Genomic DNA, 13,350 nt, shown 5'->3' with positions numbered 1-13,350 from the left:
AACTAACATTTCAATTGTCAAAATGAAAAACAGTATGTCATGAATTTACTTTTAAAATTTTAGCCTAATCCAAGATTTTAGCCTAAATCGTAATCTTTCTAAGGTGACTTTATGAATATGCTAATGATGTTTTTCTCTCCTTTCTTTCTTTTAAAGGATACGAAAATAACATTCTCTCTTCTTTTATTATCTTTAAAGGGTCAAAATTTACACTCTTGTTGGCTTAAAAGACCTCTCTCGATTTAGGTTAAGTGAGACAAAATTAACTTCAACAGATCAAATTTGGTGACTAACTTAGATGAGTCCTTGTATTGAAAGTTGTCTTAACAAAGGATCAGAAAACCATATCCTTGCCATGATGAACGACGATAATGGTAAAAGTGCTTGTGGTTTAAAATGTTTTCACTGGAAGGGAAAGTATCAATGTGAAAGAATTCATACTTAAGGGTGAGATTGTTGGAAATTCATCTAAGTCTCACATTGAATAGTTATGAAAAAGTTGAACATCATAAAAAAAGACTCATAACTCATTATAGTAAGACTCGTAACAGACATGTCTTATTTGTATTGTGTCTTCTTGATAAATTTTTTCCATAAATTTTTTCCATAAAGATTGACAAGTTTGATGAAGTGACTATGAATTAAGTTGAATTATAAATTTTATTGTTAAGATGAAATGTAATAAAGTTGTTTTATTGTATAATTTTTTTGGATAATTTATATTCATGCTTGTTGCTTGTATAATAACCTATTATGAATGAATTGTATATATGAACTAGGTTAGAGCCATATATTTAAAAGAGACCAAAACATTGTTTGTTTTCTCTAAGATTTGCAATATAGTTAGAGAGTATATCTTGATTATCACATAACACATATTTAAGTTTTAATATTCTTTTGCTAAAAGTTAATTCAAAAGTCTAAAGATTCAAAATAAACTGAGAATGTAAACGAAAATGTCAAACAAGAAGATAAAAGAACAATTAACATATTCAATAATTAATAAAATAATCTTATCAGCTTTTCAAAATTCAAATATAAAAAACTAATTGATTCAATTAATACATTAAATTAGTCATATAAATTCAAAATATCATTTCATTTAATTTGCATTTAATTATTAAATTGATGAGTGTCAAATTGTCCAAATACTTAATTTAGTACTTAGTTTATATAACCTTTTTGTAAAAGTTATCAACTTTGAAATTTATAATATTATAATTTCTAATCTATATAATTAATTATTCAAATAACTAAATTATTTGTGCATTGAATATTAAATGATTGAGATATTTAAAAATAATAATTGGTAAGAAAGTTATATTATAACTGAGTTATTTTTATCTTATAAATTTTATTTACTCTTATTTCTTAAATATTAATTTTTATTTCTATAAAAATTGTTATAATAACAAATTTTTAAACTTTTAAGATGCTTCAAGCAAATGCCATTATTTTATGCTAAAATTAATACCAAGGACTAATTAAAAATATATTTAACAAAATTAAATTACATAATTAAATTAAATAATAATGATATACATACATATACTACTAATTTGTTATCATCAGTTACCATGAGTTTTTTATTTTTCTCTATACATACATTGGTGTGCACCCAATCATATAATTTTATATAACTTTTAACTTCTATAAATATTTTAAGATAAAATCAATCCATATCAACATGTATAACTCTATTTTTTTATTCATATGTGTATAAATATAACCTACTTGAATACAATAATGATCACTTTCAAATTATCTATGTTAAAACTTTTTTTCAATCCTCCAATGAAATCTTAGCAATCAGAGAAATCAGTTCAGAAGAAGGTAATAGATTTAAAAACGTGTAATGTGTTTAAGATTTGTGATCATTACTTAACATCTTTAATTAAGATTGTTAATCCTGAGAATGGAATTTTGGTGAGTTAATTAAGTAAGATGTGATCACGTGATGGTGTTATTGTATTTGTGATAAGAATAGCAGAAGGTTGATCGTCTTGGAAGCAATGAATATTAGAAGAACCAATGAGACAACATTGTGAATCGAGAAACCCTGCGATTAGCGACAAAATCGGTGGAATAAAGAGTCAAATTTCTTTGTACATATTTAAAGTTGTCGTTAGGGTTGTTTTTGATTTGGCACACTGCTTACTACTTATTTCTGTTCGCTGCATGCATAGCAATATTATCAGACTGAATGAGACCCCTCTTTCTTGCCTGTCACGGGTACCCTATCATTTCTTCTGAACTATTTTGTTTACTTTCTTTCGGATCCAACGTTCCTTATTAATTATATTTTATCTTTATTTTTTTAAATAATTAATTCAAATTTCATGTTTTTAAACAAACGCTAATTCCGTATATTTTTCTTTATGCTATATTTCTTCATGGGATACCATACCATGATGCTTTTGTTGTTGTAACTGTCTAACCCTAATAACTTTTTGATGTCAGTCGTCTTAAGAAATGGGATAGTTACGCCAATCACGGTGCTTCAGTTATCACGCTCTTTATCTTGAAATTCTAAGTTTCATAACTCTCTATGTTGAATTTCACATCTTATTTATTTATTTATTTTAATACATCTTTATTAACTTTAATTGTGATGGAATTTTCATTTCAATTAGATACTAAGATAAAATATTCTTTTTATTAAAACAATTTGAAAATATTAACCAATTTGTAAGATAGGAGTTCTTTGTTCCATCACAATTTCATTCATATGATAAGAAATTCCTTTTAATATAGTATACTGGCAAACAAATTCATGATAAAATAAAAAACATTCTAAGATAAACATATTAAATAATATATCACATAATCAATAATAATAAAAGTTTTAACGTTTACTACTTGAATGAGATTAATTATATTATTGAATAATAATATTAAGTATCATTTAATGTTGTCTCATTTTGAATTATTAAATAGACATGAGTATATAAATATTAGTTTTAATTATTTCAAGATAAGATAATTTGAGTAACACAAGTTTACGGAAATTATTACACAAATATATAAGTTTATATATTTATATTTGTATATAAAAAAAAAACTTAATTAAGTTTTAGTTTTTATAAATTTGTGTATTTTTAAGTGAATTTTTGTTAATTTCTTTTTTATATGTTAAGTACTTAAATTTTTTACACTGTTTAGTTAGTGTAGTTTAACTTTGTTAATTAGATGATGTGACTTTTTTTTTGTTATCTTACTTTTTAATATTTATATTTTAAGAAATATAAAATTTTGTGATTAATAAAACAATATCGTTGGTAATATAAAAATTAAATAGAGGCTGCTAAAAGTATTTAAATTTAACAGAATTAAAATCAAGCCTATATAAAATAAGTTTGTTTCAATTTAAAAGTCCAGATTCTTGGTTAGTCTTTTTACTATGTAATTTTTTTATTTTAAAATTAAAATTATTGTTTTTATTTTTATTGCTATATAATATTTATTAAATGTTTGTCTTAAACTAAAAATCTAGTCCAACAATTATTAAAATTGTGATAATTAGTGTTATTATTTTGAGGCAATGTGAGCAATAGATAATTCAAAAATATGTTTTTTCTTTTGTTGTAAAATGAAATGTTATGAATCGATATTAATGATTTCAAAATTTAAACAACAAAAGTAATAAATACTTTATCGAAATGAAAACAAAATTTCACACATTTCATAAAGATTACACAACAAATATCAATTTTAAAGAGATTAAAAAAATTACACAAACTGAAATTAAAACATACTTATTCTATAAAGTCAAAAATACTAATTAAACCCAAATTTTATAACATTTTTATTTTTTCTGATCATGCCCCACTAGGTCACACCCTACCGTTACCATAAATTACCCAGTTTAATAATTTTGAAAGAAGGCTAACAATGCGTTTTAATTATTTTTTAATATACTCTTATTATTAATTAAAATTTTCAAAACTAAGAAAATACGAGGGAGATCCATTTGAAACTTAAAATTTTACATTCTTTGATAATTTATTTTCAAATAAAGTCATACATTATTATAAATTTAAACATTTCAATCATTTTCATTTTAGTCACCTTGAGAATGATTTCTCTTTAATTAGAAAAATGAAATATTTTAAATTACTTTTCAAGAATTTATTTAAGCAACTTATATAACTCGCATTTTAATAATTTCATGCTACCTATCTCATTTAATCTTCACACCATTAAGTTCATTTCCATGATATCATTCATTATCAAACATATGTTACTGAATAAAAGATCTGAATTAAAACAAAATATCAATTTTTAAAAACATTGTGTAGTTTTTAAGCCTAAACAGAGACATTATCTGCGAATTGGAACAACGTAAGCCGATTTATTGCCGCGAACGTAGCGATTTACGTCATTACAGCGAACTTTCCCGCCGCGAGGAAAAGGCGACATAAAAAAAAATAAATCAAAGCAAAAAGATTAGTCCCTTTAATTAAATTTTCTTTTGTGTGCCTTTTCAATTCTCTTATCTTATGCATATGATCATTGAGACATAGATAGAGACAATCACAAAACCACGACAACAGAGAATGATAAGAAAGAAGACTACCATTCTACCTTTGTAAGGTAACATTACATTCTTAGCAAAATCACATAGAAAAAAAAAACATGCCACTCTGTTTAGAGAAAATCCTTTCTCATTAGCACATGAAAGCTTCTCTTGCAAAGTGCTCTCTTACTCATCACAATCAAACAAAACCCAACTCCAAAACTTTAATTTTTTAAATAAAGTTTATTAATTGATGCTCAATAAAGTCAAACAACAGCAAAGAACCCAGCTTTTTTTATTTCCACCCTGCAATAAAGAATTGGAGTTACCAAGAATCAGTTATTCTTTCCCTTCTCATTCTTCTATTCAATTCTCTTCCTCTTGAACCACCCATCTCTTTTCTCTCTTGCTCTCTCTCTCTCTCTCCCTCTCTCCCTCCGTGTCTCTCTCTGGACTCTTTTGGTTTCTGCAATGGCAACCCTTGCAGACATTGGTGTCTCAGCTACCTTCAACGTTCTCTCGGCCTTTGCTTTCTTGATGGCTTTTGCTCTGCTGAGAATCCAACCCATCAATGATAGGGTCTACTTTCCCAAGTGGTATCTCAGTGGAGGGAGAAGTAGTCCTAGGAGTTCTGAGAATTTTGTGGGCAAGTTTGTGAACCTCAATTTCAAGACTTACCTTACCTTCCTGAATTGGATGCCACAGGCTCTCAGAATGAGTGAGTCTGAGATTATTAGCCATGCTGGCCTTGACTCTGCTGCTTTCCTTAGAATCTACACTCTGGGGTACTCCTCTCTCCTTTTACACCATTCGCATCACCTTTCACTTTTCCTTTAAATATTAACCACGTCTCTTTCGTCTCTACTGTTGACTCCATTGCTGTGTTGTTTGTTTTCAACAAGCACTTGCTGCTTTCAGCTCAACTCAATAAAATTACCATTTTTTTCCTTATCAATCGTAGAAGATTGTATTTGTAAACATACTCTGTGTTTTTTTAATTTAATGTGCCAAATTCTGTGAATTGTGTGATTGATGTGATGGATTATCGTGCGGCGACCATGCTTGCAAATTGTTCTTTTTTTTTTATCATCTTAATGCAAAAGTTTTAAACTTTAGTCAAATCAAGACACTGACTACTTTTTTTACATTTATTTTTATCATTGAAAAAAAAAGAGACTGAACTGACATGCTGTTGTGTTTCTGGGAATTGTGATTTTGTTTGCTGTGGAATTGTTGCGATGCATTGTTGCTGTGCGGCAACTATGTTTGAAAAATCGCTCTACTTCTAAAAATGTTAAGCATTAGGTGGTTGATTGTATTTGTATTTCCATGCGTTTGATTATCAACTAGATTCTAGAGTTATGCCGTGTGGTTGTCAACTTTCTTTTTGGTTTTGCCAGCTTTTGTTAAATCTCTTCCGTGGAAGCTTCAGCTTCTAGGGTGTTGTCCAATTTTCTACGTTTTCCACTTGTCCTTGCGCTCCTCCCTCTGTTTCTGTTTTCTGTCAACTTTTATCTGTTGCATGTGAAAGATGCACCTTTTTTTCTGTCTATCGTATTTATTAATGTAATCTTTTGATGTGAACTTTGGGAGGGATGACTTTCAGATCGTGAAAAGAGAGATAAGCGTCTCCTTTTCAACTTCTTGTCAATGTTGAAATTACTGTACTGGGTTACTAGTAATCTGACTAATTTTTATCTCTTTCTTTTCAGCTTGAAGATTTTTGTTCCAATCACAGTCGTGGCGCTCCTCATTCTTATACCAGTCAACGTATCAAGTGGAACGTTATTTTTCCTGCAGAAGGAATTGGTAGTGAGTGATATTGATAAACTCTCAATATCAAATGTTCCTGCTGAATCTATAAGGTATGTTTCCTTAAACTCCCCCCAAAAATTAAACAAATAATTCGGAACTTTCTTTATGAAGTAATGCTTCGCTTGAGGTCCAAGTTTTGTGTTTTCTTCTCTTGACTTGAACTACTCGCATCACCCAAGGATTAAAGTTTTATTGGGAAAAATATAATTGTGGCATATATCTTATATTGTCTCAGGATACATGGTGTGACAGCAAACCAGAGGACTGAGTTTAACTGTTTGTGAAAATCATTTCAATTATTCTTCTAAGGAAATTGTTTTACATATATCTTCCAGAAATCATGAGATATCAATCAAGCATGGTGTACTACTATTTATCATCTCAAGTAATTTGTAATGCTGAACTATTATGATCCATGTTTTAAAAAAGATTTCAGACCTATCTAGCTACACAGTTTAATTTTCTTTCATCAAAGAGTTCATTTTTTTAATCATATGCCAGTGAAACAAAATAAATATAAATTTTTGCAATGTCTGGTGAACTAGTGTCATGACAACTCACCCATAATGGTTCCATTGAAAAGGAATCGTATTCAATTCCTGATATCTAATATCCTCTATTTAAATATTTTCTTTTCATCTCCCTGTCTCTCTTGTTTTGGTTTAATCTTGTATTGTTTATTTTTATGTGTATTGCAACCTACATTACATTGTCATGATAGTAATTTTGTGTAATCGATTAGCTAACGGCTGGAATTACAAATTTCAGATTTTTTGTTCACATAGCATTGGAATACCTATTCACATTATGGATTTGTTTTCTGCTGTACAAAGAATATGATTATGTCGCAACAATGAGATTGCATTTCATGGCATCACAACGCAGGCGTGTGGAGCAATTCACAGTAAGTTAAAAATCTAATTCATTTTTCATTGGGTGGAATAAAATTGAGATTGTTTCTTATTGTTAGAGGGCATTTCTATTTCTTGGAGCTCTTCAGTCCTCGTCATTTTTCAATTGCAGTGAAGTGTCTGATCCTTTTTTTTTTTTTATGTATTATGGTAAGGCTTGGATTGTTCATTTCATCAGTTTATCTTTTACTAGTTAGCAAAGAATTCATTAGGCCCATTCTCATATTATGAATGCTGCTTAAATTGCTCCAAGTATCCTTAGACAGTTTGTAAATAGAATTGCTTGCATTTCCCGAGTTCTTCATTAGGTTTGTGAGAATAAGATCATGGAGAAGATGCAACTCTTACTGTGCTTCTTTGTTATTCTTTTCAAGGAGCTAATTTTCAGTTTCTAGCTTTGAATCCATTCTTGGTACTTGAAAAATGTGGTTTGTATGGGGTTGATGCAATGACCTACACTGAATTCTTGTAGCCAAGAAGCTATGGTTTTAGAATAGAATAATTTTCAGCTTGCATTGTCACACCTATGAATGCTTACCTCCTCTAATTTTCTTTAACCATATTTTCAAATCTTCATGGTTTACATTCTTCTTGCAGGTAGTTGTCAGGAATATCCCTCACATGCCTGGTCACGCAGTATCAGATTCCGTGGAGGGCTTCTTTAAATTAAACCACCCAGATCATTATATTGGACACCAGGTAATCATTTTAATTACATTCTTAATTGGCGAAGTTTATTAAAGATAAACTGATAAGGTAATTTATACATGTTAATGTTGATTTATTTTAACTCAGCACAATATATAACTTTACATTAAATGATTCATAGTGTTATGCACTCATTTTATTCAGGCTGTCTACAATGCAAACAAATTTGCTAAACTTGCAAAAAGAAGAGAAAGACTCCAAAATTGGCTGGACTATTACCAGCTTAAGTCTGAGAGACATCCTGGCAAGGGTTCCACTGTCAAGGTATGTAATTGCTAAGAATCTAAGTGGTACAATGTGACAAATAATCTGCTTGGTTGGAACCTGAACCCGACATTGTTATTTTTCCCTTTAGACTGGACTTTTTGGTCTTTGGGGTCGAAAAGTTGATGCTGTTGAGTACTACACACATGCAATTAAGGAACTTGATAACCTGGTAAGTTGGATTTGTTTCTCTTTTCTGTGGCATATTACCTTTATCAGGTTTTTCCTTTTTTGATTTTGAACTATGTACATGATAATTTTCTGTGTCCTTCAGCTAATACACATGCATCCATTATTGAAATTGAGGTACTTTAATATAGCTATACTGCATACCATATGCAGATGACATTGGAACGCCAGAAAATTATAAAAGATCCCAAAGCTATTTTACCAGTTGCATTTCTTTCATTCAATTCCCGTTGGGGAGCATCAGTTTGTGCACAAACCCAACAAAGCAAGAATCCAACACTTTGGCTAACCGATTGGGCTCCAGAGCCACGTGATGTATACTGGCGGAACTTGGCCATACCATTTGTTTCTTTAAGCATCAGGAGGCTTGTAATATCATTGTCTGTGTTTGCCTTGGTATTCTTCTACATGATTCCTATTGCTTTTGTGCAATCCCTTGCCAATTTGGAAGGTCTTGAAAAAGTTGCTCCTTTCCTCAGACCAGTTATAGAATTGTAAGTGAACTTAAGTTTCTTTTTTAATGTAAACAGAGAAGGTAATTAATCTAGAAGTTGATATACATTGTTATTGAATTTCTTCATTAACTGTTTTGGCTTCTTTGGTAGAACATATAATGCTCAATCTTGATTTGTTAGTTTAGGTTTTTGGAATAAATCAGGACTGCAGTAATAAATGATGCAAATGTCTTGAAGGCATCAGAATTGAATATTTTACCTTAGTGCAAAGCACATATTCGTTATCTTCTATTTTAGAAATCACTAAAGAGATTGATTTATCTTATTTGGTTTTGTAAATTCATCTATCTTTTTTATACACTATTTTCTTCATTTATTCTGTTTTGATGAATTTTCAGTAGTAAAATTAAAATATATGGTAAACTGTATACTTTACTGGCTCAAATGTCTTGTAGTTAGCTTAACAGAGATTTTTTGGCTTTTGACAGCAATTTCATCAAGTCCTTTCTACAAGGTTTTCTTCCTGGTTTGGCTCTTAAAATATTTTTGTACATTCTACCGACAGTTCTGATGATCATGTCAAAAATTGAGGGATATATTGCACTGTCAACACTTGAGCGGAAGACAGCTGCAAAATATTATTACTTTATGCTGGTGAATGTTTTCTTGGGAAGCATAGTCACTGGTACTGCATTTCAACAACTGCATGCTTTCCTGCACCAGCCACCTACACAGTATGTCTTTAATTGAGCAGTTTTGAGTTAAAGCAATGTCTGACTGGCTATATATTGTGTTTAGATCTGTTCTAATCTTGCAGCAACGTTCCAGTTTCATATATTTAATGCAATAAATACCATAACTTTTTGTAACATTATTAAATCTTACTCTGTCTGATAATTCTTGTTATTGTCTATAGGATTCCTAGAACAATTGGTGTTTCCATTCCAATGAAGGCTTCCTTCTTTATAACATACATAATGGTTGATGGCTGGGCTGGAATTGCTGGTGAGATTCTAAGATTAAAGCCATTGGTTATATACCATCTCAAGAACATGTTCATAGTTAAAACAGAAAGAGATAGAGGAAAGGCCATGAACCCTGGGAGTGTGGACTTTCCAGAGACTATTCCAAGTCTTCAACTATACTTCCTTCTTGGAATTGTGTACGCTGTGGTGACACCAATCCTTCTTCCCTTCATACTAGTCTTCTTTGCTTTTGCATATTTGGTTTATCGTCATCAGGTCAGTGTCTCTGCTAGTGTGATCTTAAAACATTGCCTTTTTTTGCTAATTGGACTTACAGTAGCCTGAAGATTTCTTAGAACCATAGCATAATTTCTAGAACAAGCATGTTTCATGTAATCTGTACGTGGGCATATTGCTCATGAGCTTGTAACATTTTTGTATGTCAATTCAATGAAACAGGATGTGGTGATGTGTAGTCTAAATATAACTTCACACGATGTTTAACTATGCAGATAATCAATGTCTACAACCAACAGTATGAAAGTGCTGCTGCATTTTGGCCACTAGTTCACAGCCGCATCATTGCAAGCATGCTAATATCCCAGTTTCTTCTATTGGGATTGCTTAGCACCAAAAAGGCAGCTAAATCCACACCTTTGCTTGTTATATTACCAATATTGACATTTGCATTCCACAAGTATTGCCAGAGACGTTTTGAGCCAGCATTTCGGAAGTACCCTATTGAGGTAAGATATGGACCATGCAGTAAGCCAATATTTCATATTGCTTACTAAGAAGTGTAGAATTCTCTACACTAAACTTCATTTTGTTCTTCTTTGAAGTTGGCTACATGATACTTAAGATGGTTGCATGAAAAACTGATTTCTCTTGATCTATTCAGGAAGCAATGTCAAAGGATATGTTAGAGAAGAGCACAGAACCTGACTTGAACATAAAGGCTTATTTAGCCGATGCTTACTTGCATCCAATCTTCACGTCATTTGAGGTTGAAGAAGAAGAATTGATTGAAGTCAGAGTAGATAAACATCAAACTAATGTTGCTGCTGCTAGTTCTCCATCGAGTGAGCCTAGTTCACCCTCCCCACCCCATCATCTGCATCAATCATTCCCAGCCCATCATCTGCATCTACCATCACCACCCCATCATTTGCATGAACCATCCCCACCCGATCATTTGCATCTACCATCACAACCACCCCATCATTTGCCTGAATCATCATCACTACCCCATCATTTGCCTGAACCCTCCCTACCTCATCATTTGCCTGAACTATCCCCACCCCATCATCATTTACATGAACCCTCCCTACCCTATCATATCCATCAACCCTCTCCACCACCTCCATACAATGAGTATCCGCCAGGTTATTACTACCAATACCATCCTCCATCTCCTCCTCATCATGTTTATCAGTACTAAGTTCTTTCCTGAACTCAATTCATGCATTGTTGAGAATAATTCGAGTCAAAGTTCTACATTGGGTAAACTCATCATGCATACCAATGAACCAGATTGCTTGAGACTTGCCGAAAGTTTAGTATTTCAGTGGATTTAGATCTGTTTTGGTTTCTTAGCTATCCATTTCAAGTGTAAATGATTTTTCTCCTTACATGTAAATGGTTTGGTTTCATCCAAATATGGGCTAGCAGGATTTTACTTCTAGGGAGATTTCAATGTTATTCTGATAAATAAGTTATTGTATTACCTTGAATTTTGCCTTTATCAAAGTTATTCAATTTATGCTCTCTTTGGTTTCAATTTAGTAAGTATTATAGTATGATGTTTTTAATAGAATGATCTCCATGACATTAAAGTAAGTGACAATATAGAAACATATTTTGTTTTCTAATTTTTAGATTTTAGGTTCATACTCCACTAATTTTTCTAATATAGATTTTATAAATTTGCTTTCGTTTCTAGATTTTTCTAATCAAAAAGTAAGTGCCTTCTGATTTCATCATTAATTTTATAAATTTGCTTTCGTTTCTAGATTTTTTAGTTTTTCAAATGTTTTCTTAAAATTTATTATATTATTTTTTTTATGTAGATAAAATATCTCAATTACTATATATATATATATATATATATATATATATATATATATATATATATATATATATATATATATATTACTACTCTAGTTAGTATTATATATAAATATTACTACTTTATTATTGTAGACACTGAAAGGAATTTTTTATTTAAAATTTTTGAAAAATAATTATATTTATTATGTTAGGAGGTAGATTTTAAGTCTAATTCAATGTTACAAAATCTACTTATAAAATAAATTTACATAAATTTATATATTCAAAATTAATTTTATTTTTAATTGATATAAGATTTTCAACACTTTTTAACTCTAATTTATATGGACATATAAATAACATTCAAAATGTAATTTAATTAGATTAAAAAAAATCACGATTCACATTAATTGAATAATATAGTTATCAATCTTTGTGAAGAAAATGTTGGTAAAAAAAAAATCTCAAATGACATCAACTGAAAATATGAAATAATATATGTTGTTAATTGGAAAATTCGTGTTTGATGTCATTCAGAAAGCATAGTTAACAAAAGAACCTTAACTAACATCAATACTAAAAAACTAAAGAGTAATCTTAGTAATCTATTTAGTAATCAACTTTTTATATTTTTCAAGTCTTTTTTTTTCATTTATTTATTTTTCTTGTAATATGATTGTTATTTTGTCCATCATCTACTTTTTTCTACACATTAAAAAAATATATTGTGGTTAATAAAAAATAATATTGCTCTCATTCAAAATATATTAGATAATAATATTTTCATATTTTCAAATGTTTTTTTGCATTATGCTTAAATTTTTATTTTTCTCATTAAAGATATGTTAAATAATAATATTTTATGCTCTCAAATGTCTTCTACATCATTAGCAATTAAAAAATTATCAACTCAGACAAATAAACAAAATAAGATAAAAAGAAAATTTACACGTAATTCAATTATTAAAAAAGTTAAATAGTAATAACTTAATTAAAAATTATAAAAAATTTAAATACTCAATAAACTATTTTTTGTTATAGAAACTCCATAAAATAAATATCAAAACCTATCATATCTTCAAATTTAATTAAGTCCAAACAAAATGACATCTAACTAATAACCCTTTAACCACATTCGAACAAGCAACATTTAAATTGTAGTCAAACTTATAATATCATAAAGTAATAGATAAAAATAAAAACATGACATATATTAGAGAGATGAGAGAATATGAAGAATGTTAATTTTTTTTTTACCTTTTTAGGTAAAAATTAAAATTCCCATACTGTAAGGACCCCATAACTTATAAGGCTATTGGGCCTCTGGAAAGACCCCAGGCCCATTCGTATTGGGCACATGGCCAAGAGAGGGGTCCCTTCCCCAGCTTCAGAATTTTCATTTCTCCAATTTCTTTTCTCTCTCAAAAACAGAAACCTTGCCCTAACTCAAGCTCTCACTTCTCTCTAGATTTCCAGCA

The 13,350-nt window shown here is 29.9% G+C and overlaps 1 protein-coding gene across 1 annotated transcript; it reads left to right on the top strand.

The window, feature by feature from the left end:
• The first annotated feature begins 4,691 nt into the window (after positions 1-4,691).
• Positions 4,692-11,590, top strand: LOC106778040 (CSC1-like protein At1g32090). Its single transcript, XM_014665927.2, has 11 exons — positions 4,692-5,301; positions 6,229-6,381; positions 7,100-7,235; positions 7,840-7,941; positions 8,095-8,214; positions 8,306-8,386; positions 8,557-8,897; positions 9,347-9,592; positions 9,775-10,099; positions 10,336-10,569; positions 10,725-11,590. Exons 1-11 carry the CDS (start codon positions 4,988-4,990, stop codon positions 11,262-11,264), a joined length of 2,592 nt encoding a protein of 863 aa, XP_014521413.1. The 5' UTR covers positions 4,692-4,987; the 3' UTR covers positions 11,265-11,590.
• Positions 11,591-13,350: the final 1,760 nt, after the last annotated feature.

Source organism: Vigna radiata, chromosome 11 (assembly GCF_000741045.1).
Source record: "Vigna radiata var. radiata cultivar VC1973A chromosome 11, Vradiata_ver6, whole genome shotgun sequence".
In the NCBI taxonomy this organism is placed as follows: Eukaryota; Viridiplantae; Streptophyta; class Magnoliopsida; order Fabales; family Fabaceae; genus Vigna; species Vigna radiata.
The sequence above is the reverse complement of the archived record's forward strand: the minus strand, read 5'-3'. Positions and strand labels throughout refer to the sequence as shown.

Coding starts and splice junctions, on each gene's coding strand:
- LOC106778040 (XM_014665927.2), top strand. CDS start 4,988: ATGGCAACCCTTGCAGACATTGGTGTCTCAGCTACCTTCAACGTTCTC. Junction 5,302..6,228: donor CTTAGAATCTACACTCTGGG/GTACTCCTCTCT, acceptor CTTTCTTTTCAG/CTTGAAGATTTTTGTTCCAA. Junction 8,215..8,305: donor GCAAGGGTTCCACTGTCAAG/GTATGTAATTGC, acceptor TTTTCCCTTTAG/ACTGGACTTTTTGGTCTTTG.